This window comes from Drosophila subpulchrella, chromosome 3L (genome assembly GCF_014743375.2).
Source record: "Drosophila subpulchrella strain 33 F10 #4 breed RU33 chromosome 3L, RU_Dsub_v1.1 Primary Assembly, whole genome shotgun sequence".
Classification (NCBI taxonomy): domain Eukaryota; kingdom Metazoa; phylum Arthropoda; class Insecta; order Diptera; family Drosophilidae; genus Drosophila; species Drosophila subpulchrella.
This window is the reverse complement of record NC_050612.1, coordinates 3,548,888-3,574,473: the sequence shown is the minus strand read 5'-3', so window position 1 is coordinate 3,574,473 and position 25,586 is coordinate 3,548,888. Positions and strand designations below refer to the sequence as shown.

The 25,586-nt window shown below is 40.5% G+C and overlaps 4 protein-coding genes and 1 pseudogene across 4 annotated transcripts; 4 read left to right on the top strand and 1 right to left on the bottom strand.

Annotated features, from left to right (window-relative positions):
• Nucleotides 1-888: 888 nt before the first annotated feature.
• LOC119554986 lies at nucleotides 889-1,767 on the bottom strand (annotated as a pseudogene).
• Nucleotides 1,768-1,859: 92 nt separating this feature from the next.
• Nucleotides 1,860-2,398, top strand: LOC119554352 (protein new-glue 1). The gene has a single exon (XM_037865219.1). It carries the CDS (start codon nucleotides 1,860-1,862, stop codon nucleotides 2,253-2,255), a length of 396 nt encoding a protein of 131 aa, XP_037721147.1. The 3' UTR covers nucleotides 2,256-2,398.
• A 6,473-nt stretch (nucleotides 2,399-8,871) lies between these two features.
• Nucleotides 8,872-9,454, top strand: LOC119554280 (protein new-glue 1-like). Its single transcript, XM_037865134.1, has one exon. It carries the CDS (start codon nucleotides 8,872-8,874, stop codon nucleotides 9,250-9,252), a length of 381 nt encoding a protein of 126 aa, XP_037721062.1. The 3' UTR covers nucleotides 9,253-9,454.
• Nucleotides 9,455-14,065: 4,611 nt separating this feature from the next.
• LOC119554606 (protein new-glue 1-like) lies at nucleotides 14,066-14,510 on the top strand. Its single transcript, XM_037865598.1, has one exon. The coding sequence runs from the start codon at nucleotides 14,066-14,068 to the stop codon at nucleotides 14,447-14,449; it is 384 nt and encodes a 127-aa protein (XP_037721526.1). The 3' UTR covers nucleotides 14,450-14,510.
• An 8,936-nt stretch (nucleotides 14,511-23,446) lies between these two features.
• On the top strand, nucleotides 23,447-24,046 carry LOC119554386. Its single transcript, XM_037865266.1, has 2 exons — nucleotides 23,447-23,557; nucleotides 23,629-24,046. Exon 2 carries the CDS (start codon nucleotides 23,665-23,667, stop codon nucleotides 24,019-24,021), a length of 357 nt encoding a protein of 118 aa, XP_037721194.1. The 5' UTR covers nucleotides 23,447-23,557; nucleotides 23,629-23,664; the 3' UTR covers nucleotides 24,022-24,046.
• The last annotated feature ends 1,540 nt before the right edge of the window (nucleotides 24,047-25,586 follow it).

Genomic DNA, 25,586 nt, shown 5'->3' with positions numbered 1-25,586 from the left:
TAACGCCCACAAATTTCAAACAATCGTCCATATAAACGCCTGTGTCTCGGAAGAGAGAGAATTGTGATTTCAGAGTTAGGTTCCTTGCCTTGTTACGAACACTCTGGCGCTTACAAAACCGCCCAAAACAGTTTTAGTGGTAGAAAAAATTGGAACTGATATATATTGGTTTTGTTAATACCTATCGATCGACCTAACAAAAGCTTGGCACGCCCACTCTACCTCCCACAAGCCGCCCAAAACTGTGGCCCCCACAGTTTTCATGCTAGAAAAAAAATTGAAAACAAAAACTGAAATGTATTGGTATAGTCAATACCTATCGACTTAAAAAAAAGTTTGCCACGCCCACTCTAACGCCCACAAACGAGCATATCTCTTAAATCTGTCTGCTGCCCACATGTATGGTAACATTGAAATCGCAGATAGGTGGCGCTTTACAATCTCGCGTCTTGTTTGTATATCTCCATTTTCGTTTTGCTTCCTTTAGCTGAGTAACGGGTATCTGATAGTCGAGGCAATTGACTATATCTTGCTTTCATGTTTAAATTTTGATAAGTCCCCCAAAATCTTGTTTTGCGTATAACTTTTGCAGCGAGCATCGGATTATATATAGTAGTCGCCTGGTGCGCTTCGTCATTACGTGTACCGTCCATAGTGATAAACTGTTTTCCACTATAGTGTTATATCGATGGTTTAATTAATAAAATATTTTGCAATTTAAAAATGTGTGTCACTTTTATTTCTTGATAACGTGATTTTAAATCTAAATTGGAACCAATACAATTTGTTCTGATGATAACGCAATTAGGAAAGAATTTAAAATAATAACCTCAATTTGTTTTATACACAAATATATTGTGGAAAAAAATGTACAAGGGATGTTTTTTTCTTTAGCTTGATGTTACTGTGCATAGCAACTTATACTTTACTGCGATCTAAATTTAACGGTTTATGTACATCATTACATACTTATTTCTTAGCTCAGGTGAACAAATCAACCATGATTTCTGCAGATTTTTACATACTACTACTAGATTTTTAAAATACTATCATTCTTACGAGTCTATACACTCAAAACGTATCTCTAAACCTCAAATGTGAGATAAGGTCGATTTATTCTCAAATTCTCAAATGCAAGTGCAAAAATTTCCTGGATGTAGTCCATCCGAATTCAAGAGAAAGTGTTGCTTATCTCAGGAGTACGCATACTCTCAATTCTAGAGTATTTTTAGTATTCTAGAACCAATGTGTAGATAGGAAAATTGTTTTCCAAGCGATCTTTATCCTGCGCATCGTTTGATCAGGGGGCGCTGGTTCTCTAGTTGCAGGCGCAGTCTCTCAGGTTGGCGCTGCCTCCATCGCTCCCTACGCTGGCGCTCCCTAGCCAGACGACGGCGGCGGGCACGCCTGCGTCTCCTGGCAGCCGCCGAGGAAGAGGACTAGGAGGAGGAGGCGGTGGTCGTGGTGGCGGACAAGTCAGTGGTAGCGGTGGCAGAGGAGTCGGTGGTGGATGAGCTCGACTGCCCACTGCCCTCCTGGATGAACAGAAGACATCCTAGGACGACAAGGACTAAAACGAACGAGAAGCGCGTGCTGAATGTGTCTGACGGATTTTCCCACCTACGCAGGTTTTTATAGCAAATTTGAGTTGTGGTGGTTTACCAAGTGCTTGTAAATAGGGTTGTTAGTTTGTTAGCATGGTGATGTTTACTCAGATTGACGTATACAAAGAGATAAATAGTTGTAACCTTGAAAGTATGGAGACATGATAAACAACCAACTGGCGTGACGATCATAATTCCCTGAATATTTTCGTATAAATAGACCGTCCCTTTGACTTTCCAAAACCAAAGCACAGAATGCGCTTCACATACGTTTTGCTCTTGGGCCTTCTGGGCTGCCTTCTGCTCGCCCAGCCGGGTTGCCCAGCAGATACTACCACAAGCACTGAAAGCTCGACCTCTAGCTCCTCAGCCACAACCACAACCACAACCACCGCTTCATCCTCTTCCGCGACGACTGAAGCCGCCGCTTCTTCTTCTGCCACCACAACAACCACGGCTTCCACGACCACGACCACCACCACCACCTCGTCCTCGTCCTCGTCCTCAAGCGCGGCTGCCCGTCGTCGCAGAGCCGCCGCCCGCCGCCGCCGCTTGGCACGGCAACGTCGCAGGCGTCAACAGCGCCAAAGGCGCCGCCGCCAACAACAGCAAAATAGACGCCAGCAAAGGCGGCGACAGAACCGGGGATAGGCGAAGTTCCAAGCCTAGCGGTCAGGGGTCGCTTCCTATAAACCGCAAAAATTCCAATCGCTATTTGAACCTGCGGTATTGCAGCCGAGTTTTAGTGAAATATTTCATTATTTACAAATAAAGAAAGAAGTTAGTCCCCACAATCCGATACTTGTGTACAAAAAGGTTCCCATGGCATATGCCAACAATTTCTAAATGAAGTTCTACATCACGCGATGCGAAGTAGGGTAACAGTTCCTATTAATGATTATGAGTATTTCCTTTACCAGGCCTATTCAATATACCCCTATATCATATATATCACTAGCCGAGTCGATCTAGCCATGTCCGTCTGTCTGTCCGGATGAACGCTGAGATCTCGGAAACTATACAAGCTAGGCTATTGAGATTTGGCGTGCAGATTCCTGAGCTTCTTACGCAGCGCAAGTTTGTTTCAGCAGAGTGCCACTCCCACTCTAACGCCCACAAACCGCCCAAAACTGGCTCCTACAGTTTTGATACTAGAATAAAATTTTTTACTGAAATGTATTGTTCTCATCCATACCTATCGATTGAAAAAAGTTTTCCACGCCCACTGTAACGCTCACAAACCGCCCACAAACTTCAAAAAATCGTAAATATGAACGCAGATATCTCGGAAAATATCAAGGATAGAGAAACGGGATTTCAGATTTAGATTCTGTAGGCTTGAGCGCAGCGCAAGCTTGTTACGCGAATATACTCCATTATACTCCTTTATGCAAGCCAAGAAACGATGTAGAACTTTTTAACTGAATCTTACCATGTACAAAATATTCTGAGAATGAATATTATTCTGCGCGAGATGGCAAACCATCGATTTTAACGCGATGATAGCATGAAAGGTTACGCTGTGTATTGCATTTATCTATCGGCTGTCGTCCACCTCTATTGTACAGCTTACCTTGATGTTAATACATTTTTATTCTTAAAATAGTACCTTAAATAATTGATTAAGTAATTATATATTTGGCTAGGTCCAACATCAATATATAACAGACATAATTCGTTTAAAAGGTTTTTAGCTGTCAAATATTTTTAGGTAAAATGCTATATTTTTAAGGCCCACGATGACCTAAAATATTAGGCTGTTCGTGTCCTAAAAAATGTGGCAAAAAGTACAAAATTGTAACTTTTTAGGCAGTGTATAACCTAAAGATGAACTTTTAGTCCATATTAAAATTTTTAGGTCATGCGTGACCTAAAATTTTGTCCATCTTATTTCTGGGTGTACTTACTAAATAGAAACTGAACTTGGAATTCAATTGTTATTAAGAAATGCATACTTTGTAGCGAAAGGTCAGGTATTGAAATTGGAATTTAAATGAAATAATTAGAAACTAAATCGAAATGGAAATGATTTTTGAATAAATAACTAAATTGTCTGTCGAGTACTTATGTCTAACTCTTTATACGAGATGTGCTAGGAACCCTAGGGACTTAGCCACTGGACAATGCTACAGGCGAATGACATTGTCAAGGTAGGGAGGGTAAAGACTTAGGGAAAAATAACATCAAATTCCCTAACTTATTAAATTCCCAGTTGTTATTTGGCGTGTCGGCGCATAATGTCCTAGTACCATATTAACATTGTTTCATTGAAACCGCGCACTAAATAAATGTGTCAGAGTATATAGTACCTGCCAGCAGGGAAGAACCCCGACATCCGACGAACTTGAACCGAGCCTACGTTCTTTAACCGTAAGTAATTTTAAAACTGCGCAGTGCATGGCCAACTGCAAGCATTGTAGTAGATTGTGCACGTCCCACGTGTTGCGGCCAATTCCATGTGTCCTTTTTATATTATAGGTACAACGAAGGAAAACGTTGAAGGTCCGTCTACGAAAAGAAAGCTAGAATCATCATGTGTGTGGCACTTTAAAAAAAACCGAGGACAAGACGAAGGCCACCTAATGGACCACCTCAAACGGATTCATCCAAACTATAGTGTTTGTGAAATAGATAATCAGTCACCTAGGTTGGATAGTTACATGCAACGGAATGTAGAGTATCCGTCAGATTCCCAACAAAAAACATCATTGGATAAGTATGTAATGCTAATGATAGCACGGGACGTTCAGCCGTTTAGCATGGTTGACGACGATGGATTCCGTGATTTGATGCAGAACCTATTTCAGAGACATAATGCTACCTAAGCTATACAACGAGTTGAGAAAGGATCTTGAATATGAGCTCGAAGGGGTCCAGTATGTTGCAATTACCGCGGATGGATGGATTTCCCGTGCAAATTAAGCACACAGTAACTTTCCATTTTGTGAACAAAAATTTTGAGCTAGTTTCAGCGGCCTTAATATAAAAACCTTTCATTTAAATAAAAAACATATTTAAGCCTTATGTCAAATATGTAAGTATTCAAATAAAAGTGAATTTTATTTAAAAACAAGTTAGTCACATTCAAATCCAATGTGGCCATCTTGGTTTTGACTATTATAAAAGGTAGTTAAATTCATAGTATATTTGATGGTTTTTTATATTTCGAGTAAATACTTTTTCAATTTGTTCGGAATATGATGTCTTTTATTTTGAATATAGAACGATTTTAAGATTTCTATTTGACCAAATAATTGTAAAATATAACTCAAATTACATATATGTATGTATTAAATTTGTAACCCATATACACAACATAATTTAAATTATGTTATTAAATTTAAGTATCCCGAGCTCGAAGCGCTCCGCAAGATGATGCTTCAGAGGATCGGGGTTCATTTTCTGGCCGTGGTGGGGGGAATTCATTTTCGGCAGATGCCCTTCGAGGATGTTATGACCATGATGTACCAGGATTCTTTGGGTGTCAATTCCGAGGGCGAGGTCTTATTGGCCCTAATCTGTTGGCTGGCCCATCGTCCGTAGGAAATACCAAAGCTGATGCCACAACTGATTGGGTGCGTTAGGTTTGCAAAAGAAAAACAGCTTTGATATTTAAGGATTATGGTTTTAGTTACGGCTGCCCAACCACCCCGAATATTTTGTATTTCTAAATACTTTTTGGTATTTTATCAGCTCTGATTTTTCTCAAAAGTATTTTAATGGTATATAAGTATTTAGGAGCATTTTTCTTAGATTTTATGGTATTATATGGTATTTTCGGCTTGGTCACACTTTAACAAATGTGACGCTCTCTATTTATTGAATAGCAAATTTGCCACGCCTACCCTAACGCCCACAACGCTTAAATCTGTATTCCGCCGGTAGGTGGCGCATTTAAATCTCGCGCTGCTGCTTGCATATCTCCATTTCCCTTTGGTCCCTTAAGCTGAGTAAGGGGTATCTGATAGTCGACGTATTCGACTATAGCGTTCTCCCTTGTTTGTTCTCCTAACTTCAAACATATTAAATTTTGCAACTTCTTTTTATATTATTTCTTTGTTTTAAATATTATTGCTTTCCTTTTTATGCCTTAATTTTGCTGACTTTCCTTGCAAAATTTTGATTTTATTAAATTTCTTAAAACTTATCTTAAACTTTTTATCAAAATGCATTTCATTCTTTTGAAAGGGAACATGTCCAACTGAGAATACGCGTTGATTGACACCTCATTTGTTAAAAATCCAAGGATACTTTTAAAATTTATTCCAAAAGCAAGGTTTTGGGGGACTTTCCAAAATATAAATGTTTGTCTCTTTGTTTGTGTATTTCAATTAATACCTTTTTGATTTAAGAGTCCTGGAACCCTTTAAAGGCTTTTAGTTTCTACACTCATAGAAATTTTACTGTAAAATCGCCCTAAAACGGGGGTCAATGGCGACTGGGTAACAAAATAAGGGCAACATTTTCTAAAAATAGGCATGTATTGGTCTTACACTTAGGGCGATTTTTCTTTGATTTAGGGTTAATTTTCTTAAATCTATGGCGATTTTTCTGTTTTCAAAGGTAAATATCCTTAACATATGAAAAAAAAAGTTTAAGCATCAACGGCGGTATTTCTTGAAATTAGGGTGAAGCGCCCTAAAAACAAGAGCAAGTGCCCTAAATATTAAAGCTAATTTTTATAAAAAAAAATCGTGCTTGGACATGTTTGCTGGTTATCTGCGGTACATTTTCCAGGAATTTTTTTAGTATTATTTGACTTAGTGTCCTTTATTCACTATAATTTGAGAGGGTGGGAAAAGGGCAAGGTTATTTATTATTTGGCCGCTCCAGGCCTGTTGGTAAACTGCTAATTAGAGTCATATAAACTGAAAAGTAGTCATTAAACACAATCAGGGAAATATCATTAATATAAAACAACTTACTTCTTGAGAAAAATCTTCGTGGTCGCAGCGAGAATCGAACTCACGACCGCTGGGTTCGCAGTCGAGAGCACTACCGCTGCACCAAAAACGCATCGCAATAAGCGACGCGCAAAAAGGGTGCATATCTCAATTTGTTCTAAGAACCAATTCTCAATTTAATTCTAAGAAATATTCTCACTAACGACAACAAACTTCGTGTTATTTTACCAAATACATTAAAAAATTATTATTTTAATGTAATATACATTTTTTTTATTTGTTATTTTGACGTGTTCTAAAATTTGTTTTGCCGCTGCACACAAAATTGTTTAGGAATTCAATTCTAAAAACTTGCACAAAAAAGAAAAATAAATGTTGACTCTTTGTGGGCTCGAACTCACGCCATTTAGATGCGTTTGAAAGTTTAACGCATTAGACCGCTAGGCTACCGAATTTCAAATTTCAAGGCCGATTTTCTAGTTTCAAGGGCGATTTTGGATGATTTTTTGTTCGACGAAATAAGGCAATTTGCCATAAATATGAGAAAATATTAAAAGCTTATGCTCAGAAAAATTCGCCCTAAATAATAGAAATTTTAGAAAAATTAACCCTAAAACATATTTTCTATGGCCATTTTTCCTATATTTTGGGCGATTTTTCTTAATGTAAGGGCGATTTCATGTTTAGGGCGATTTTTCTAGTATTTAGAAAAATAATTTTATGAGTGTAATAAGCTAATGCTCCAGATGTGTCTGAAAAGTTAATTGAATATGCTAAGCACGTTGCCTTTGCTTAAATTCTCTTAATACAGTATATTTAAAGTTATAGTAAACAATTTTTGTAACATTTTCTTAAAATTGGTTTAATCGATTTCTTTTTAAGTTTCAGACTTAACTTTGAATCAAACAAAAACACCTCTTAACGAGGTAAAAAGTAGGGCGAACGCGCCTTTAACAAAAATTTCTGATATTTACAATTGTGACGAAAAATGATATTACATTCGATAAAATAAATAAACTATATTAAATTTATAATTTCGGCCCGCAACAGTAAATATTTATTTACCTACACGTACATTTTCTGTTGTAGCGTGCCGAATACATAAATTTAATATAGTTATAGTAGTATAGTTTCAGATTTCAAGAGAAACCTGTCGTTTCTTACATTTCCCGCCGAACTAGCGGGTTTTTCCAAAGTGGTAGAACAAATAGATCAAGTTTCCTATTTCAATTAGCTTCATGCAAGTAAAGGACCCTAAAACCATAAAAGATTTTCCGTTTGAAAAAATGTAATAAGAATATTTTTCATCAAATTGGTTGTTTTCTTGTTTATTCCAATAAGTATGAAATATTCGTATACGGAGCTGAAACGAGTTTTAGGGCAAAAAGTGTTATAGATCAAAAGTTGAGGAATCTCAATGACTATATGATTTGAAATTTAAAAAGAAATCGTTTGACTCAATTTTTAGAATATGGTAGAAGTATGATAGAAAAGTTGTTTTGAAAAATAACTTTTTGTCATAACTCTAAATCTATTATATTCAGACAACTTTATTATATGAAGGGTATTTAGCAAATTAAATTATCTTTTCAGAGATACATAGCACGTTTCTGTAGCATTAGTTGTTTAGATACTATAAGCATTTTAAGTCTGGCTTTTTTTTTTGGATTTTTCGCTAAACTAGCTGGTTTTTCCAAAAGTCGTCGAACAAACGTTTTGTAATTCAAGCTACTTTATACACTCATAGGGTTTCCAAAACCCTAAACCTAAGATGGGATGCATACAAACCCACAAACAAAGGGACAAACATTTTCATTTTGGGAAGAAGCAGAAAGTCTTGTTTTTTGAATTACTTTTGAACGGGACATCGGATTTCAACAAATGAGGTGTCATTCGACGCGTATTCCCACCGTATCCAGCAGATCAATTTTTCTAAATTTTTAATTTTACACTTTCACCGCTTTTTCTCCCAAACAAATCTATATTTCGAAAGTCTTTCTTAGTTTTTGCGATACCTTTTGATTTGTATATCATTCGGACCATAATGGCAGATTTTCAATTCTGCGGCTATATATAGTAGTTGTCTTCGCACGCTCTCTTGCGCGCTTCGCCACTACGTGTACTGCCGTCCACAGTGATTAAAAAGTTGGCTCCATTCAGTTGACCTTACATGCTCAACACCATTTTTGATCATGCTGAAGACAGTGTGAGAACCGAGAAGCTGAGCAAATATTTTGTGTTGTCTGGCCCGCACCAGGTATTTACCGATTACATGGTATACACACACATACAAACATGAATGTTAACTTTGCCCCAGATTGCGTATAAAAGGCCGACCAGTTTTCTAGATCAGACACACTACAATGCGCTTCCTATTCGCTTTTGGCTTCGGCGTGCTCCTGTGCCTGCTCCTGGCTCAGGAGGGCAGTGGGGCGTCCTCCACCACCTCCACCTCCTCCTCTGCCAGCACTACCACTACCACTGCCTCCTCGGCCACCACCACGACCACCGCCGCCTCGGCCACCACCACGACCACCGCCGCCTCGGCCACCACCACGACCACCGCCTCCTCCTCCTCCTCCTCGTCCTCTTCCTCGGCGGCTGCCAGGAGACGCAGGCGTGCCCGCCGCCGTCGTCTGGCTAGGGAGCGCCAGCGTAGGGAGCGCAGGAGGCAGCGCCAAGCTGAGAGACTGCGCCTGCAACTGGAGAACCAGCGCCGCCTGATCAATCAGCTGCGCGGTTAAAGATCGCTTTGGAAACATTTTCCTATCTACAAAGTACCCACACGCCCTATTTGAGAATATTAAAAAACTCCATTAAGTTGCTTAAACTGCACACAGAACCATTTATATTTTGAGTTTAACAGCTGAAATAAATACATGTGAGAATGCTAAGGCCGAGTATCTCGACTATCAGATACCCGTTTCTCAGCTTTTAAGTTGAAAATTGATAAAGCTTAACTTACGTTAAGGTGACAGCCTTAAACTTGGAGGACACCTGGAAAATTCGAAAAAATTGCAATAGGCACACGTCCTATTGAGCGGCCATAGGGAATAGCCAGTCTCTAAAAAATGTATATATACATATCTACAAGGTGAGTTCCAAAGTAAACAGGACTTTAAAAAAAAAGACAGAACAAATAGTTTTTTCGGCAAAATCAATTTATTTTATTCAAAATAGTCTCCTTCTGCTTTAATACAGCGTTTTGCACGGTCCAAAAGCATATCGTACGAGTGTTTTAGCTCGTTGTATGCCGGTGCAAGCCTTTTGAATGGCCTCTACGTCTGCATAACGCTTTCCTTTCATCGGCAAATGCATTTTTCCGAAAAGGTAGAAGTCGCACGGTGCCATATCAGGTGAATACGGGGAGTGGTTGATGGTTAAAATGTGATTTCGGACACAAGCGTCGATCGATGAGACGGCGCATTATCGTGCAACAAACGCCAACTTCCATCTTCGCGATTTTCGGGCCGAACACGTCGAATACGGCGCACCAAACGCTTCAAAACTCCAATGTAGAATACCGCATTAACGTTTTGGCCGGGTGGAACAAATTCTTTGTGGACAATACACTTGGAATCATAAAAACAAATCAGCATTGTCTTCACTTTTGACTTCTCCAGGCGCGATTTTTTGGGTTTCGGCTCGTCCGGCGCCTTCCATTCAACACTCTGGCGTTTCGTTTCGGGATCATATTGAAAACACCACGTTTCGTCACTAATCACAATCTTGTAAAGAAAGTTCGGGTCTTTTTTTGCCTCTTTAATGATGTCCTTCGAATGTTGAATTCTGTGCAATTTTTGGACGTCAGTCAATTTGTGCGGGACAAACCGTGCACACATCTTTTGTAAGCCCAAATGTTCGGTCAAAATGCGATAAATCGATGTTTTGGAAATGTTCAATTCTATTTCCATGAATTTCAATGATGATTTCGGCTGATTTTTTATGAATTCACGCACAGTTTCGATGGAATTTTCGGTGATCACGGATTTTGGTTGGCCCACATGTTCATCGTCATTTATGTCCTCACGACCATTTTGAAAACGTAGAAGCAATCATCGCCATAAACTTGTTTCATCAATTGAAACGTTTCGGTAAAAGCTTTACCAATTTTAAAACAATATTTAATGTCGGCTCTTTGTTCGAAGTTCATTTTCGCACCGATGACAAAAACATACTGACACTTAAAACGCAATAACCTCACTTCCAATAGATGAAATGTCATGAAATGGAAGTCGATAAACGATAGCAGATTCTAACGCACCAGTTGACATATAGATGGCGCCACTAGAGGGCGCTAGATTCAAAAAGACCTGTTTACTTTGGAACTCACCTTGTATATTGTCTCGGCCTCTGCCAGCACACTAGCAGTACCATTCAACTTTTTATGCACTGAATCACTGTAAAAAGGACATCACCGTGCGCTTAGTCAGCGCTGATTTTGTATGAAAAGTGGTGCTCATTTTAAGACAAACATGTCCTACGATTCATCATTGCACAAAAATGGCCAAATTTATTACCTTAAGCGCATTTTTAAGCACTAAAAAACCGCTGAGGAACGCTTTGCCGCCTTGTGCTCGGCTCTGTAGCGTCGCAGTCGACTGCGTGATGATTTTGTGCCAGTGCTGAATAGCGGAACTTCAGTAGCGGAACTGTCGTAGAGTCATGAGACTCAGAAAGATTGACAGCGTTGTAAAGTCCCTGGTCGACCATTTTACGTGCACGGATTCTGTCCTTTTACTGCCTTCTAGTTCTTTGCAACATTACGTAAACAATCGTCCGTCTCTTTTTGGCGCAATGCTCTGCAGGTCAATTTAGACTCTAAATTTTAGAGAGAGAGAAAGAGCGAGAAGCCCTCTTCCTCGCCCATAGCATTGACATATATCAAGTATCTGTAGCAATAGTTTTCTAGAATCTATGAGCCCATAAAATCTAGTCTTTCTTTTGGGTTCCCCACTAAACACAATACTTGATTGATAACCAGTTTTGGTATTTATGCAAACTAGTCTCTTAATTTTAAAGCTATCGGTCTGAAACTTTCCCAAAAGTCTTCCTTCTTTTGCAGGTTGTATATAAGTCGGAACCGGCCGGATCGGTCAACTATACGAGCTCTTATAGCTCACATAGGAACAATCGGAAAAATAAATTTTAAACAAGGAAGAACGCTATAGTCGAGTACCTCGACTATCAGATACCCGTTACTCAGCTAAAGGGACCAAAGGGTAATGGAGATATGCAAGCAGCAAAGCGCGATTGAAATGCCCCACCTACGGGCGGTAGACAGATTTATGCGTTATGGGCGTTAGAGTGGGCGTTGCAATTTTGATCAATCGATAGGTATTGAGGAGACCAATACATTTCAGTTAAAATTTTTTATCTAGCATGAAAATTGTGGGAGCCACAGTTTTGGGCGGTTTGTGGGCGCTAGAGTGGGCGTGGCATATTCGCGTAACAAAATTGCGCTGCGTACAAAGCTACGGAATCTAAATCTGAAATCCCATTTCTCTATCTTTGACAGTTTCCGAGATATCCACGTTCATACTTACGATTTTTTGAATTTTGTGGGCGGTTTATGGGCGTTAAAGTTGGCGTGGCAAACTTTTTTTAGGTCAATCGATAGGTATTGACGAGAGCAATACAATTCAGTTAAAATTTTTATTCTAGCATCAAAACTGTAGTAGCCACAGCTTTGGGCGGTTTGTGGGCGTTAGAGTGGGCGTGGCACTCTGCTGAAACAAACTTGCGCTGCGTAAGAAGCTCAGGAATCTGCATGCCAAATCTTAATAGCCTAGCTCTTATAGTTTCCGAGATCTCAGCGTTCATCCGGACGAACGGACAGACGGACATGGCTAGATCGACTCGGCTAGTGGTCCTGATCAAGAATATATATACTTTATTGGGTCGGAAACGCTTCCTTCTGCCTGTTACATACTTTCTGACGAGTCTAGTATACCCTTTTACTCTACGAGTAACGGGTATAAAAAGTATAGTTGCTTTAAGCCAGGGGTCGGCAGCGGCCTATCTAGTGAGCATAGGGAAGTGTTCTGCGCCGACCACTGCTTTAAGCATATCTCAATCCCTCTCTGACTTCCTTAAGCTGAGTAACGGATATTTAATAGTTAAGTCCATGGACTATAGTGTTTTCTCTGGGTTCAACTAAATTGTAATAGTGTAATTAAATGAGTTCAACCTACTGAGATTTGTAGAGTACTTAGTTCTTGTCAAAATGTATAGTGTTATAGTCGCCACTTATTGCCAATTCTTCTGTTATTTAATTTTGTAGACCATAAACTCAAATTTACAAAATTCCCTTTAAATAATATCATAACTGAGCAGAAGTACCTAGCTCTGACCAATTTAAGTGGTCTTTACAGGCTGTAAACCAAAATCTCTGCTACTACTTAAAAAAAAAATTTTTTTTAATGTATAGAAAATTCCGCCCAATGCTTTTTATGAGAACTTTAGGATATGTTATTACTTAATACTGTATTAAACTTATGTGCTTTTATCCGCAAAAATTCCTATGACAGCTATATGATATAATTGTCTGATCCGCGGTATTTTTATACAAAGTTGGTAAACATTTAAATAAATAAATATGATTTTTGATAAAAACTACGGTTGCTTAAGTTTTACTTTGATATTTTTAAAATTGTGGGAGTTATTAATTTTGGCCAGACGAAAGGGTCAATTTCCCCATATGTTACAGCGCTGTTGCGCTGGACTGGATTTGTAAAGTTTCGGAAGGTGAAGCGGCTTCAACAAGTGGACTGCAACATCAATTGGAAAAGTACAATCCGTTTGACATACAAACTAATCAAGTCAACTTGGATGTCTCCATATTGAAAACCTTTGCAAACCTGAACTTTAGTCCCACCAATACAAACACATCGGGTCCAAATACTTTGATGTTGGCAGTGCTGGAAAAAACACGTAAGACTGAACAGAGATGCATCGAGAAAAAATACACATTGCTCTCCCAGACACAAGGAGCAAACGCCATTTTACTTCCACCATTAGCAATTGGACCAACTGCGACTCAACTAGCCGCAAGACAGGTCCTTTCTCCGGGTCTACCCACCTTCAATGGCAACGTAGAGGACTGGCCAGTCTTTATCAGCATATACGATAATGGCTGCGCAGTAGCCGGTTTCTCAAACGCAGAAAACCTGCTTTGACTTTAGAAGTGCCTCTAAGGAAAAGTACCGCCGAGTAACAGGACGTCACTTAAGAAAAAACCAGGGAAGCAGGCACACAAAGGTTTCTTGATTTAAAAAAAACCGCTACATTTGTCTACCTTAAACTGCTTTGCCTACCATTAACATCGGTATCTCAACAAGTAGGCTCCATTCAGTCGACCTTACAAGCACAACACCATTTTCGATTTTGCTAAAGACAGTGTGAGAACCAAGAAGCTGAGCAAATATTTTGTGTTGACTAGCTCGAACCAGGTATTTACCGATTACATGGTATACACACACATACAAACATGAATGTTAACTTTGCCCCAGATTGCGTATAAAAGGCCGACCAGTTTTCTAGATCAGACACACTACAATGCGCTTCCTATTCGCTTTTGGCTTCGGCGTGCTCCTGTGCCTGCTCCTGGCTCAGGAGGGCAGTGGGGCGTCCTCCACCACCTCCACCTCCTCCTCTGCCAGCACTACCACTACCACTGCCTCCTCGGCCACCACCACGACCACCGCCGCCTCGGCCACCACCACGACCACCGCCGCCTCGGCCACCACCACGACCACCGCCTCCTCCTCCTCATCCTCGTCCTCTTCCTCGGCGGCTGCCAGGAGACGCAGGCGTGCCCGCCGCCTGGCTCGCGAGCGCCGTCGTCGCCAGGAGCGGAGGCAGCGCCAGGAGACGAGGAGGCGCCGGATGGAGAATCTGATCGCCAGGCAGCGCCGCCTGATCAACCAACTCCAGGGATAAGCCTGAGTATCACAAAAAAAAAAAAAAAGAAACAAACAATAAACTGACAAGTCGCATGTAACTGTTTTTTACTGTCCCCTTTTAAATGTTGAACTTAACCTTACCCAAAACTGATTTTGGTTTCTATAAACGAATCCATATAATAAAACCGTTCGCTTTACAGCTATCAGTTATAGATCCAAAATGTTAAGCAGCTTGAAACTAATATTTACTCTACATAAAATAGTTCCTTAAATTCGTCCCACTGGATATATTACTGCAGCAAGATTTAAAAGACCAACTTTGATCAAACTTTGATAAAATTGTTTCAAGCCAACAATATCTCAATGTTGGTGATTTTTTATCGAATATTTGTACATGTATGTATTTCTGTCCATTTATAAACCTGCAAACGGAAAAGGAAAACTTTCTTTACGTATAGGATTTACGTATTACGGTTTAACCAACAAAAAACCATTTTTTTTTTAAGTTTTTTAAAAGTTTTTAACAAACTCCAAACGCCATATTTTAAAATTGTCCTCTGTGTTTACTTCGTTTCTGTTGAATTTATATCTCTAAAATCCTTTCTTTCAAAATAAAAAAAATCGTTCTTTGTTATAATTTTGAAAAAAAGTTTAAAAATTTTTAGGGCTAGCCCCACAAATTTTTAAGGTACGCATCAGTTCATTTGTTGTTTTTACTCCGTTAATCGCAGAGTAAAAGGGTATATTGTATTCGAGGAAAAGTATGTACAGGATGACCACCTTAAGTACCGCATTAAGTATATATTTTCTTAATCAGGATCACTAGCCGAGTCTTAATTTCTTAATTTGGGTGGGCGTGGCATATTCGCGTAACAAACTTGCGCTGCGTACAGGGCTACGGAATCTTAAACTGAAATTCCAATTCTCTTTCTTTATGGGGTCGGAAAAGCTTCCTTTTACCTGTTACATGCTTTCCGACGAATCTAGTTTTCCCTTTTTCTCTACGAGTAACGGGTATAAAAGCTGGTTTTATTTTATTTTTTTTTTCTTTTATTGTTTTAATGTATCGCATCATTGAGTTTGTTGATTCTTATTGTAGTATAATACTGGAAATTTAAAAAGGAAATAATACATACATAAGTTTTGTAACATGCGTTATATGCTACACATACTTCAGTGTTATATAAGACTTAGAATTATTTAAAGTGTAGACATGAATTGGAAGGGATATGAATTCTATTTGCAACTTTATATCAAATCGATAATCTATTTCAAAAAAATAAATTTGTATGAACAACCATGGATCATAAGAGGCTTTAGGATATTGTTCGTACCAAAAGGTACTCATCATGACCACACCCAACAAATCAAGCAGTAGCCAAGTTGGGAACAGTACCAGGCGCTCAGTAGCACTCACTGCAGATGAGAATTGCTGGTCAGCATATTATATGTCTCACTAACTCACCATCTCACCGTTACAACGATACGCTGACCCGCCAATGCAGTCAGCACATTTGCGGTGTCAGCCGAGCCAACTACGCAACTGCTACCATAATCATAATTCCCTGGCCTACTTTAGAATATAGCTTACTTCACTAATCATTACACTTAACTTCCGTGTTCCAAGTAGTATATAATAATGTACAAATGAAGAATACATCAGTTATCAACACACCTCATAACTCCGCGGTTCCACTTCCTACCTCTAGGAATAGGGCTCGTAATACACTATCTCAACTAGCAGCTAACCACGTTAGCTCAACCTCAGCGCAGTTCAGCATCGCCTGTGGTCCGGCATTGTAGTAACCATCGTTACCATTGCCGCGACGCGATCGTCCTGCAGGTGTCTACTTCGGTTAGGCACAAACATTGGTGACCCCGACGTGATCCTTTAACAACAAAGGATCACACTCAAGCAACCCCCTTCCCACTAAAGGAACTTCAGCTTAATCCAGCTTCACAGGATACGCTTCTTCTTCCAGCGTCACAGGAACTTCAGCTTAATCCAGCTTCACAGGATTCGCTTCTTCTTCCAGCGTCACAGGAACTTCAGCTTAATCCAGCTTCACAGGATACGCTTCTTCTTCCAGCGTCACAGGAACTTCAGCTTTATCCAGCTTCACAGGATTCGCTTCTTCTTCCAGCGTCACAGGAACTTCAGCTCAATCCAGCTTCACAGGATTCGCTTCTTCTTCCAGCGTCACAGGAACTTCAGCTTAATCCAGCTTCACAGGATACGCTTCTTCTTCCAGCGTCACAGGAACTTCAGCTTTATCCAGCTTCACAGGATACGCTTCTTCTTCCAGCGTCACAGGAACTTCAGCTCAATCCAGCTTCACAGGATTCGCTTCTTCTTCCAGCGTCACAGGAACTTCAGCTTCATCCAGCTTCACAGGATACGCTTCTTCTTCCAGCGTCACAGGAACTTCAGCTTCATCCAGCTTAACAGGATACTCAGCTTCATCCAGCTTCACAAGATTCTTTGTTTCCAAGACACACAATATGTCTACTTCATTCATTGAGGAAACAAGTCACACAAGAATCGATTTACACAATCGATTACTAGACACCCAAAACGAGCTACAAGGGAAAATCCAACAGCTCATTAAGAATTATGGCAAGGATTCTGCCGACCGACGCCACCGAGACGGATATTATTCCGGTAAACTAACTCAGTTAAACGATCTCTGGCAGCAGTTTTGCGACCTAGATGAAGAGGTCCAGCAAGCGGCACTACCCACTGGAAGTGAGTACTCTTCACGACTAGTAGCACTTAAAGAGCTGGTCGAAAAATATCAGAATATCTTTATGGACAACATGCCGACTGGAAGCGGGCTTCCGAAGGCCCCCAGACGAACTTCGGCCAACATCAAGCTCGCAACAAGAGATCAAGTCAAAGGAGATTCCACAATTGACACGGTGATCCGACAGTTGCAGAGAAGATGCAACGAATTGGAGTCATCATTAACATTAGCCTCGAACGCTCCAACTGTCACCCCAGCCCTACAAAGGCACCTGGATCTCCATTGGGCGTTACTAAGGCAAGCCCACGACGAATTGGATAGCACACCTGGGGCCGCAGCTCTGGCAGAAGCAGAGCTAGCCCAATTCCACACATTATACGAGGAATACGAAATGAACCTGCTACGAGAAAACGACGCGCCAATGAGCCTAAACTTGGCACTTCCGCCAATTAGCATTCCGGAGTTCAACGGCGAGTATCTAGACTGGCCACGGTTCCATGATCTCTTTGTGGAATTGGTACATAACAAACCATATTCGGCCAGTCAAAAACTACATATTCTACAGAGTTCGCTTCGTGGTGAAGCGAGAAACGTCTTGACAGACACAGCCTTCTCACAGGGTGGCTATGACGACACCTGGTTGCGTTTAAAGGCCAGGTACCAGAACGGAAAAATACTAGTATTCGCCGCCATTGCAAAAATTATTGACCATAAGCCTATAGACGGCTCCTCGCGCCAACTAAGGGCCTTGCATGACACTATAAAAAATTCAATGAGTACTCTTAAAAACCTTGATATCAGCACAAAATCCTGGGATCCAATCCTGTGTTTTCTTATCAGAAGAAAACTAGACCAGCAGTCTCTAGCTGCTCTCGAAAATTCAGCGGATGCACCAACGGAAATTCCAACGTTATGGAGTGTACTGACGTTTATTGAGCGGCGCGCTTGCATGCTGGAGACGATAAGCGCTCAACCTACAGCAACACTCCGCCATCAGTCAGTTCACAACGAAGAAAGCTGTAAGATTTGTCACCTAGGACAACATAATCTTAGAGCATGTAGCCGTATCCAGCAAATGGACCCCAAAGCACGGCGCCAAGCCATTATTCAAGTAGGAGCATGCACAAATTGTTTGTCTACAGCTCATAAGGTTGAAAACTGTGGATCACCGACCACTTGTCGAGTCTGCCAGCAACGGCATCATTCACTGTTACACCAAGGACCGACTAGCAATCCAGTGTCCGGCGCAGAAACCATTGCAGGCTACGACCACGTAGGAGGATATACTTTGCTCGCGACCGCCAAGGTCTCATTACAAGGGCCAAACGGTCAATTACAAACATGTCGCGCTGTAATAGATGGTGGATCACAGGTGAATCTTATTTCAAGGAGAATGGCAGATCTGCTATCTCTTAAACAAAGGTCACCGATTGAAATATCTGGAATCGGAGGAAAGATATCAACAGCAATTAGATCAACACTAAAGCTCTCATCCTGTACATCAGGGTTTGAAAAACTATTAGAGGTATTTATTATGCCCACAGTCATTACAGACCAACCATCAGTACCGATTACAACCGATCTTAATATTCCCGAGGGACTGCCGTTAGCAGATCCTGACTTTCGGCAACCAGGACCCATTGACCTAACTTTAGGGGTTGAAGTATTTTCTCGTGTAATTACCGGTGAACTTCTTGAACTAGGACCTAATAAACCTTTGGCACAAGGCACAAGGCTTGGTTATGTAATCACAAGTTATCTCAATAAAGAAACCTCATCTGATACGGAAATCAACCCCAATCTAATAGAAAACAGAGATGATTTTGCAGGACCGAACGCTGCTTATGAGCCAACGAAAGTTAAAAATCCGATGAATATAGAACCGACGTCTCATCAATTCAAAACCTACAAGAAGGCTGATTTTGGTTCAACAGTTCTAAACTTAACCAAGAAAGATCTTAGTTTTGTTGCAGAACGTCATCATACCATAGACGTGCCAAATGATCAAATTCTACGAGGGCACAATTTCAGTCCCCACGGTAATGTAAATTTTATCGCAAAGGGGAGTGGTAAGCAGCATCAAGAAGATGTGAAGGACCTGAATCACAAACAGGAACCGCCGCAGTTAAAGGAAAGATCCCCCTTGGTCAATGATTTGTTAGGTGCTTTCTATACAATTCGGCCAAGGGCTGACCGACATCACGCCTTTAATTGAGGGTACCCCTCAATGGGGGGGAGAATGTTCGTACCAAAAGGTACTCATCATGACCACACCCAACAAATCAAGCAGTAGCCAAGTTGGGAACAGTACCAGGCGCTCAGTAGCACTCACTGCAGATGAGAATTGCTGGTCAGCATATTATATGTCTCACTAACTCACCATCTCACCGTTACAACGATACGCTGACCCGCCAATGCAGTCAGCACATTTGCGGTGTCAGCCGAGCCAACTACGCAACTGCTACCATAATCATAATTCCCTGGCCTACTTTAGAATATAGCTTACTTCACTAATCATTACACTTAACTTCCGTGTTCCAAGTAGTATATAATAATGTACAAATGAAGAATACATCAGTTATCAACACACCTCATAACTCCGCGGTTCTACTTCCTACCTCTAGGAATAGGGCTCGTAATACACTATCTCAACTAGCAGCTAACCACGTTAGCTCAACCTCAGCGCAGTTCAGCATCGCCTGTGGTCCGGCATTGTAGTAACCATCGTTACCATTGCCGCGACGCGATCGTCCTGCAGGTGTCTACTTCGGTTAGGCACAAACAGATATTCCAACGATATTATTTGAAAAGACTTGAAAAATTATTCTGGAGCTTAAGGAAAGGTCTTACTTAGGACTTAATTAAGTTCTTATCAAAATATAAAATAATTCTTCTTTGACATCGTCTGAGACTCCAACGACAATGAAGAACGGCTGTAGAGTCAATCCTGACGTATAATATTTACAGATGATGGCTCTATTTGGACCATAAAGTCATTAATGGTTGTCAATCTGAAAACGATACTCTCTTAAGAGTCTAGAATAGTCGTTCTTTTGACGAGTTTTCCTTTCTCGTTCTTGAAGCGCGCACTCGATGGTTAAACCGCGCACAGAAGAATGCTGATCAAATATTCCTGGGAATCTGTGAAAAATCATAAAATTAAAAACAAATTACAGTACACAGCACAATTTTCAACGCAGATGCAACATTTTGTACTAATAAAAACAAGGAAGAACTCTATAGTCGAGTACCTCGACTATCAGATACCCGTCACTCAGCTAAAGGGACCAAAGGAAAAATTGCATATCTCCAATTTGCAAGCAGCAAAGCTGTAGACAGATTTAAGCGTTATGGGCCTTAGAGTTGGCGTGGCATATTCGCGTTACAAACTTGCGCTGCGTACAAGGCTACGGAATCTAAATCTGAGATCCCAATTCTCTTTCTTTTATAGTTTCCGAGATATCCGCGTTCATATTTACGATTTTTCGAAGTTTGTGGGCGGTTTGTGGGCGTCAAACTTTTTTGATGACGTTCAGCGTTCATCCGGACGGACAGACAGACGGACATGGCTAGATCGACCCGGCTAGTGATCCTGATCAAGAATATACACTGGTCGGCATATGTATTTTGACAAAACCAAAGTTAAATATACTCATAATTTGAGTTTACTTCTTGTAAACTCTTGGCATCAATGGAAAGGTAATTTAAATGCCGTTTGAATGATACAATACATTTCTTAACCCATTCAGTATTTATTGAAAAGGACGAATTTGTGTAAATCTACTTAAAAATTTTTTTTTTTATTTTTTTTCTTGACTTAAAAACTTAAATTTTTTGATGCAAAAAGTTTTTTCAAACAAAAATAATAGTAACTGCAAAAAGAATTTTTCAAAAATCATTTTGCTTATATTTTTTATGATTTTTTGAAAATGCTTAGAAACATGCATTTGAGCCATATTTTTCTCTTTTTCATACAAATTTTTTCCGACATTGTCACCTTCAAAAATTTATAAAAAATATAAGCAAAATGATTTTTGAAAAATTCTTTTTGTAGTTACTATTATTTTTGTTTAAAGAAACTTTTTGCACCAAAAAATTTAAGTTTTCAAGTCGAGGAAAAAAGTTTAAAAAGTAGATGTTTACACAAATTCATCCTTTTCAATAAGTACTGAATGGGTTAAGAAATGTATTGTATCGTTCAAACGGCATTTAAATTACCTTTCCATTGATGCCAAATTTTACAAGAAGTAAGTTCAAGTTATGAGTATATTTAACTTTTGTTTTGTCAAAATACTTATGCCGACCACTGTATATACTTTATGAGTCGGAAACGCTTCCTTCTGCCTGTTACATACTTTCCGACAAATCTAGTATACCTTTTTACTCTATTTTTATTTAATTTGGCGAAGCGCGCAAGATAGCGTGCGAAGACAACTACTATATATAGCCGCAGAATTGAAAATCTGCCATTATGGTCCGATCTTAACGAGTGATACTTTAATCAAAAGGTATCGCAAAAACTAAGAAGATTGCATACGAAGACTTTCGAAATGTAGATTTGTTTGGGAGAAAAAGCGGTGAAAGTGTAAAAGTAAAAATGTAGAAAATGGGTTCTGCTGGATACGGTGGGGATAAAAGCCCCCGGCTGTGTATTCTTACTGAGAATACGCGTCGAATGACACCTCAAATCATAAATTTTATATAGTTTATTTATTTTATCGAATGTAATATCATTTTTCGTCACAATTGTTGATATCAGAAATTTTTTTAAAGGCGCGTTCGCCACTACTTTTTACCTCGTAAGGAGGTGTTTTTGTTTGATTATACTTAGGCTAAGCAGAAATCGTACTAGTTTGATCCTGTTTATTGAATAATGTTCTTGAATCAAGCACTTTTTCGGATATTTTGTGTTTTACGAACGATTTTTAATTCAAGACCACGCAGCATATTCATTTTAAAACAAACCCAAAAAATATTAACCGAAATCAAGTATAAATCGCGCTCAAATTTAGGAAGCGTTTTTATCTGAGTGTACGAGTTATTCTATAAATTTGAACTAAAACTGTTGGTATAAGTTTCAGAGCATAAATGCGAGTATGGTTATCTTCTTCTTCCAAACTTTCCGCTATTTTATATAAATAACACAATAAATGTCACTAACTGCTTTTCATTTTAAAAGTCTGAAAAATATCGGTCGTGACTTCTATATGAAAATAAAAGTCTCAAAAGAACTTTTATTCTAAAATATAAAAGTCGTTGAATAACTGTTATTTGTTGTGAGATATATAAAAGCCATACAAAAAAGGTTTTTTGTATGAATCAATAGAGTGCATCAAAATAAACATTTCAGCTTTTTTAGAAGAATTCTATCTATTTTTATTTATATTACATTTTAAAGGACTCTAAAAAAATAACTGTTGTTTTCGTTCCCTGGTAGACGGGTACTGGTGAACAAAAAAGTCGAATCTACACTTCAACCTGGTAAGTACTTTTCAACGAAAACCAAATACCCGTTTTCTTACTAGTAACTTGTGGATGATTATGAAAAGTCCGAAACAAGCTATTTGAAAAAGATAGACGAAATTATAAGGTTGGACATTGTCGCCTTGTATCCTTGGCTTGGCCCCATTTATGTTTGAATCCATCAAAGCGGCGCCAGCTCGAAGGCCTAACCAGGCTGCGGCGCATTTCACACGCTTCGCTGGAGTTCTGCAACTCGAATTGGCACAAAGGATGTCGGGGCATCCAGGATGGGGGCGGGAGGCAGACAGGATGCCTGATTCCACACCGACCGTGGCGAAAGTTTTGGCCTGCAGAGCTGGCAAAAAAGTTTTGCGCCGACGCTGAGGCTGCATTAAATTTGCGGCCAAATATGATTTCATGCTTCGAGCGGAGGAAATGGCTTTAAGAATCTGTGAACGAATTTTATCTTGCAAGCTCTTGCCATGGATCTTGTGATCTCGTCCTTTCACCTAACTGCCGCCTAAATGCGCCTAAATGCAATTTTTGTTACTTGGCAAAACTTTTGCCTGCTTCACCTTCCTGGCAGAAGTTAGTTTCAAGTTCTGGTTTTGTGCCCAAGCAATATAAAAGACGGTGGGAGTGGCTTGGTCTGAACTTTTGTAATTATTTGATTTATCAAATAGCAAAGGCAGTTCGTGCAGAGGAATGAAGGCGGCCATTCTGTTCTCTTGGCCTCAGTGTAATTTTATTTAAAAGTTGCAAAGCGGAAAGGGCCGGCTCACTTTTTTCGAATGGGGCATCCCTTTCGTTGACAGAGTCGTCTGGGATGAGTATTCAAAAACTAAATATAAATAAAGTTTGGAAGGTCAAGGCAGGGGCTTAGGTATGAGCACCCAAAGAACAGCAAACATCGAGTAGAGCTCGAAAACACCTGTGAGGTATGCAAACAAAAAACAACCGGCGCGCTCTTTTTGTTTCGATGATAACACACCGCGACAAATTTACCAAGAGCGTTTTCCAGTTGAGCCCAGACTACAGGCGGGGAATGTCTTTGGCCTGGATCATTCTGATCGGTCTTCTGATCCCTGAGAGGAACACCACTGGAGGAGCCCTTGCGAACGCATCCCCGCACATTCGATTACGTAGCACGCACCTTCCGGCGATCAAGGTACGACACGTAGCCCATCGAACATCACGACGGATTGTGCGCATTACCAGTTCGGACAAAAGAGCTCTAAGGCCCCAGAAGATTCAGCATGTTGGAGATTTTAATGACTCTATCTCGACATCGGATAGGTGGGAACACAACGTGTGGCAGGTACTGAGGGTCGACGGAAAAACCAACCTCTACATACTGTTCTTTACCATATACGTTAGCTACCTGGTGTATGTTTTATTCTAAGACGGTGTTTGGTTCAATAAAAAGTTTACCCTCAAAAAGAGTTGGCAGTTTATCATCAGAAATGCCAGGCGACATGTAATGGTCACCCGTTTGATTTTTGGACTAGTTCAATAGGAAAACTGAACTTTTAGATTTATTTACAACAGAACCACACTTTTCCGTAAAAAAATGTCTGCACGAAATCGTGGTTCATCGAGGCAAATTTTTCGCTGGCCCTGTTGTTTTACCAAATGTAGCGCCAACATTTTGAAAATTCAATTTAAAATTTAAACTGAAATTCTTTGGTAAACAGTGATCCTCTCCTTTATTTCCGTGTTTCGAAGGCGCGCGCCTAAAGCGGTCGGCTGGAACCAAGTTGTCAGGATCTTCTCTCGTGAGGATCGTTTCCCTTCTCACCTTCTCTCGCCGGGAACAAGGGATATGGATATGGGTGCCCGAAAGGAAAAGCCGAGATGATAAAGTTTGGGTGGCACCCTAAAATGTCTTCTTCCCTGGGTTCCAACTCTGAATGGAAACGTAACATCCGCTGCAAAACTTCAACGTTCTTTCCTCTTTTTATCCTTACAAATATAGTTACTGATTGTCTTAGGGTCCCCAAGGACCACACATACATATTTAAGGCCTGTGGGATCCTATGCCATTTTAGCAGCTCATCAAGTCCTCCACATGTGTTGCCCGAATGGTCATACACATACAGTATGCTAAGTGACCCCGCAACCTCGACGCCTTTCCCAGGGCATACCGTTCGCAGACTGGAGCTTCGCTGTTGCTTTCGTCAACTGCGACATAATTTATGACGCTTTCATTAAAAGCGACAAGCGAGACAAACGCCCACACACAATCACGGCTGGGTAACGAATGGCCAAAGGAGTTGCTCGGTGAACGTCCCCGGAGTGGGTGTGTATTTTAAATTTGTTTCGGGGCAGACCCAAAAGACAAGCGAACTCGCAGGGAACTCGGTTACGTGTGCCAGACAGTTGTCACAGGCAAAAACATCGCCTCAGGAGTGGGGCTGCGGGGAGAACGCGGAGGCGGAAGGCCGAACGTTGCCGACATTTCACCCCAAACGGTGTCAATTTTTTAATGTCAAGCGTTTAACTGGCGTACCGTTGCACTCCGATCCTGGTCGGGGGCTGCCGTCGCGCTTTGACATAATTAAAGGCCATTAATCACGTGTGCTGATTCAACAACGCCCACTCTGTGAGGGCCCGGGGATGGGGCGGAACCCCGCTGACCTCTCGGGGTTAATACAGCCACTTGAACCCCAGGTTGGGGCGGTTCAGGTCGGATCGGTCTATTCGATTCGGAGGAACGTTGCATTTCACCAGACCCTGTCAAGAAACGGGGCTGCTGTCCTGCCCAACTTGTACCCGACGGAACAATTCTTTTTTCAGATACTCCGCTTCACTGGCGATTTGCCTCTTTTCAGTTTCGCTCGGGGTTTTTGCCTTTTTATGCAGCAGCATTTTGGCGTCAATTAACGTTCTTTGTTGTGGCGTTACATCGGACGTTTTTGGGGGCTAGAGTCATGGCCACGGTCACATCGTTGGACATGGTCAGAGCCA